This window comes from Cajanus cajan, chromosome 8 (genome assembly GCF_000230855.2).
Source record: "Cajanus cajan strain Asha chromosome 8, NIPB_CcT2T_4, whole genome shotgun sequence".
NCBI lineage: Eukaryota > Viridiplantae > Streptophyta > Magnoliopsida > Fabales > Fabaceae > Cajanus > Cajanus cajan.
This window is the reverse complement of record NC_138524.1, coordinates 19,706,484-19,711,781: the sequence shown is the minus strand read 5'-3', so window position 1 is coordinate 19,711,781 and position 5,298 is coordinate 19,706,484. Positions and strand designations below refer to the sequence as shown.

Sequence of the window (5,298 nt, the reverse complement as noted above, 5' to 3'; positions counted from 1 at the left end):
TATGAGGTTAAAGTAAGTCTTGTAATAATAACGTAAAATGTAACACATCGTATATCTACGTGCATGACGTACCAGTACCTGTATTGTGTACTCGGTAACTATGATCCAACAATGCAAACACTCCATTAACATTCCTAATCATCTACTCACATTTATATTTCTTTTTCTTCTGTTTCTTTTCTCTCTTTAGGTGTCTGTTATTACGGGGTGTCTATGCATCGTTTTCCTAATGAAACGCAATCATTTTTCTTTGTCCACAATTCACATTAATGTGCTACAACTGCATGCCAACTGTAGTGTACTAATACTAGCATCAAAGAAAATGAGCACGCATATTCAATTTTGAGAAAAGTAATATCACTTAGGCACACAGAGACTCTATCTCATTGAGGTATCTTACGTAAGCTTTATTCTTATATAGAGAGGATACAGATTTAAGGGTTATTCTTATCTGAAAATTGCTACTGAATATTGATGGAGCAGGAGGTGGAAGAATTAGAGTCTCAAACTAATCACAAAGCAACACTGCAGGAGGAAGCACCTGAAATCTTTCACAAGACAAATCCTCCAGTGACTCTCAAGGTGTTGTGATTTTAAAGAAGGGTTTACATCATAATTATAACTAGTATCTTCCTCTTTGCATGGATTGACTTAAAAAATCATGTTTTTCTCATAATTAAAATCTAGCCCCGTGTATATTATTCAGGAAAAAAAAAAATATTTCTGACATTGTTGATGGAAAATTCACTGCTGGTTCTTAATTTATCCCCACATGAATTCATATTCATAGCCAAAGTCATGATATAGAAAATTATGATGATTTTGTTCTCATTCCTAGACCCTCCCATATTTGTGGTTAATCTTCTAGCTTTAGAATCTATTTGGAAAATTTTAATTGAAAAAACTTATAAAAAAAAACAGAGAAAAAAAAAATATAATTATATTATACATAAACTAAAAAAAATTAAAAAACTAATATGGGAGAAGTTAATTTTTTTTTTCTTTCTTATTTTGTTTCTCTGATAAATATTTTTAAAGAAATTTATCTAAATATGTCATTGATAACACCCTTTAAGATGGATCAATTCTGATCTTTTTTAATACTTATTGCATATAGTTCCATGATGTTATCTATAAAATTAAGATCACAAAGTGGGGATTGCTTAAGAACACAAAGGCAGAAGAGAAAGTAATACTGAATGGGGTGACAGGCATGGTTCAACCTGGTGAAGTCCTAGCCATGTTAGGTCCATCTGGAAGTGGCAAAACAACTTTGCTATCAGCTTTGGGAGGAAGGCTTGGAGGGAAACTCTATGGAACCATAACTTACAATGGCAAAGCCTTCTCAAATGCAATGAAAAGGAGCACTGGTTTTGTCACACAAGATGATGTTCTCTATCCCCACTTAACTGTGACAGAAACTCTAGTGTTCACTGCCCTTCTCAGACTGCCAAATAGTTTCACCAAAAAGGAGAAAATTGTGCATGCAAATTCTGTGATAGCTCAACTTGGTTTAACCAGGTGCAAGGATAGCATCATTGGAGGGCCACTACTAAGAGGGGTTTCAGGAGGGGAGAGGAAAAGGGTTAGCATTGGACAAGAAATGCTCATAAACCCAAGCTTGTTGTTCCTTGATGAACCAACCTCTGGCTTGGACTCAACAACAGCTAAAAGGATTGTGTCAACTTTGTGGGAGCTAGCAAATGGAGGGAGAACCATTGTGATGACCATACATCAACCTTCTAGTAGGGTGTACTACATGTTTCACAGGGTGTTGCTGCTTTCAGAAGGGAACCTATTGTATTTTGGAAAAGGGTCTGAAGCTATGGAATATTTTACTAATATTGGATTTGTCCCTACCATGGCCATGAACCCCTCAGACTTCCTTTTGGATCTAGCAAATGGTATGCTGTTTATTCTATCAGACTCTATTCTGCATGGACATAAGTTCAAAATATCATTTTTTTTATTAGCACCTACATATATTTGTATAAATTCAGTTATTCTAACTTTCAATATTAATTGAGTAAATCTCCAAATTACTCTCTGATTATAAGGCAACAATGTTAGAAGTCATTCTTTTTAGTTCCTTTTCATTTCATTTAATTTTGGCTTACATTAAGGACTAAATTGCATGAATTTTACAAAGTTAGGCAAAATGGAAATTTTAGAAAGTAAAGAACTCTAAAGTGATCAATGCTTCCAATCTCATGGACTAATAATCTAGGGAATCAAAAATAGAACTTAGAAATGAACACTTTGTTGTGAGTTAGTATTTCATATAGTTATGCAGAAAATATGCTAAAGAACATTGGGATAAAAATAAGTTATCTAGGCTTTAAGCCTCTAATTAATGTTTATTTAAAAAATGCTTCGGTTTTAATTTCTTAGTCGGCTGCATGGGGAATTTTTTTTTGCAGGTGTCTACACTGATCAATCGAATGAGGACCATGCCTTAAACAAGCATAAGTTGATTTATGCATATAGGACCTACTTCGATGCCAAATTGAAACCGGTACTTCATGAAATTACTGACTATGATAAGAGTGAGGGTAGATTTGAAGACAATGACTTTGGTGAATGGCCTACCAGTTGGTTGCAGCAATTTCTTGTGCTGCTAAAACGACATGTCAAAGAGAGAAAGTATGAATCATTCTCTGGTTTGCGGATTTGTCAGGTCCTCATTGTTGCTCTTATTGCAGGATCAATGTGGTATAAGTGTGATATTTCACACTTGCAGGATCAGGTAAGAACTTTCAATAGATAAATAAGAGTCCCACTTAAAAAAATACATTATATACGTGCTCATAAGATGTCATGTTTAGCTCAATTTGATGTAGTATTGGACTCACCAAAAGTAAATATATGTGAATATAGTTTCTCTAAAGACTTGAAATTATAATCCTGAATTATCGCCAGGTTTTAACACAAAAATATCTTTGTAACAATATGTATGGCTAATCAAAGAGCTGAATTAAGTCATGAATGACTAAGGTTATAGAGTAATTTGTAAGCTTGCAACAATATTTCAATTGACAAGGTAAGTTTACACAATTGATTAAGGATCCAAAATGAATTCTCATCTTTTTCATGAAGGTGTGTTTGATTTCTCTGATGTCACTAAAATCTTGGCACTTAAAAATTAGTTGAGTAGTGTTCCTAGGTTTTTTTACCTTCGAACATGGTGGATGCTTCAGGTGAGAACAAAGGCTCAGACCATCCAGACCAACATCCGGTAACACTTACATAAACACTTTGACGCTAAAAAGTAGCATAATTAGTCACATATCTCTATGCATAAAGGGTATTATATAGCAATAGTTGAATCTTTATCATGGCTTAGTGGCCACGGACCACATGGCAAGCCCAAAAAGGCGTCTAAAAATAGTTGCCCTCAAAAAGGAGTACTGCGAAGTTTTGTTTGTATAAAATTATTTGCAATTTAGGCTTGTTCAGTAATCTTTTAGTTGGGTCAGTGCTGAGGGTCCCATTTTACCATTTTTCTCAGTATACAAAACAATAATTCAATTTCTGTGTACTTGCAGATTGGGCTTCTATTCTTCCTTACTGGCTTCTGGTGTGGCATGCCTCTCTACCAAGCAATATTCACCTTCCCACCAGAGCTAATGATGCTGCAGAAGGAACGATCCTCTGGAATGTACAGGCTCTCTTCATATTTCATGTCAAGGATGGTGAGTGACCTTCCAATGGAGCTTGTGCTTCCCACCATATTCCTCACCATAACCTATTGGATGGCAGGGTTGAAGCACAATGTCACCAACTTCTTATACACACTCTTCAGTGTTCTACTCAATGTGTTAACTTCACAAGGGCTAGGCCTTGCAATTGGTGCTATTGTAATGGACCAGAAATCCGCAACCACACTGGCCTCGGTGATTGTGCTAACTTCTGTTCTGGTTGGTGGATACTATGTTCAACATGTGCCAAAGTTTATGGCATGGCTGAAATACTTTTCCATCAACTACTACATATACCATCTCTTGATGGGGTCTCAGTATGAGTCTAGTGGCACATACCCATGTTCTAGTGGTAAGTGTTTAATAGCAGAATATCCTATGATTAAGCAAATGGGGCTGCATTTACAAGGGCAACTCACTGCTGCATTGGCTCTGTTCATAATGCTAATAGGCTACAGACTTGTGGCTTATTGTGCTCTTATGAGGATTGGGGTGACAAAGAAATTGGAGTAGTACATTTCTCTTTGATTCTAATGTAGTATTACTTGTTTTTATTGAGACATTTCTTGGTGTTCTTTTGGAGAATCTACATCTATATGCATAAGGAAGTAGCTAATCCATATAAACTTTTAGTAGCTCAAGAAAATCTTTAAAGCTTTGTTGGCTTAATAGTGATGGTGATTTTGAAAAGGCTTCACTCTCTGTGTCTCTTAATTATAATATATTGACCATGTAAATTATTTTATATATTATCATTTAATTATAGATTATTTTGTATGACATGATTGTTAGAAAATGAAAATAAGAAATAAAAATATATTATTTATTATTGAAATTATATCAACAAATGATGAAATTAAAATAATAAAGAGTAAAACAAAATAAGAAGAATAGTTTAGAGAAGTTAAGATTGAAGTATATAATGTGCCATACATCCTACTTTACTCTTAGGTTAATTTGATATGCTTTGCTCCAAAACATACTTTTAGTAATAAGAAATAATTTTTTAAGAGGAGAGATAATTTTAGAATATAAATTGTAAGAAATAATTTTTTAAGAGGAGAGATAATTTTAGAATATAAATTGTAAGTGTAGTGTTTGAGTTAAGTTTATTTTCTCAACCAGAAACAATATATATATAGTGATTTTAGTCTCAAAGTTTAGTAACAATAAAACCAACTTGCAAATAGTTTGAGACCAAGTCAAAAACCATAACTGAATGAATAAAACCAACTTGCAAAACTTACCACGTGCAAGTGTGCAGAGTAATAAGAAACTAAAAAAGATTGAACTACTAGAGTGGGCTTAGCATTGGAGGTTGGTGAAGTATACACAAGATCCGATTTTACCTCGATTTGTCACCTCTATCCGATCATACACACGATCCAGCACGGACAAGGTGTTATGAATTATAAAACCACACAATCTTGCAATTATAAGATTGTAATTTTAGCAACATTGCTAGAAACTAGAAGAATCGTGATAAGGTAGAGTAGTTTGTCAACAAAAAGTGATAAACATCTGACTTTTTGTTATTGCCAAATAATAATTGCTAATTGAGTTAATATCTTTAATCTAATTTAGAAAATTATTGAGTATA

The 5,298-nt window shown here is 34.0% G+C and overlaps 1 protein-coding gene across 1 annotated transcript; it reads left to right on the top strand.

Annotated features, from left to right (window-relative positions):
- Positions 1-263: 263 nt before the first annotated feature.
- Positions 264-4,434, top strand: LOC109793033 (ABC transporter G family member 9). Its single transcript, XM_020352497.3, has 4 exons — positions 264-582; positions 1,118-1,904; positions 2,421-2,746; positions 3,546-4,434. Exons 1-4 carry the CDS (start codon positions 475-477, stop codon positions 4,209-4,211), a joined length of 1,887 nt encoding a protein of 628 aa, XP_020208086.1. The 5' UTR covers positions 264-474; the 3' UTR covers positions 4,212-4,434.
- Positions 4,435-5,298: the final 864 nt, after the last annotated feature.

What these genes read in the sequence shown, in the direction of transcription:
- LOC109793033 (XM_020352497.3), top strand. Translation starts at nt 475, where the DNA reads ATGGAGCAGGAGGTGGAAGAATTAGAGTCTCAAACTAATCACAAAGCA. An exon ending in CCTTTTGGATCTAGCAAATG is followed by an intron (nt 1,905 to 2,420) that starts GTATGCTGTTTA and finishes TTTTTTTTGCAG; the next exon opens with GTGTCTACACTGATCAATCG. An exon ending in TTTCACACTTGCAGGATCAG is followed by an intron (nt 2,747 to 3,545) that starts GTAAGAACTTTC and finishes GTGTACTTGCAG; the next exon opens with ATTGGGCTTCTATTCTTCCT.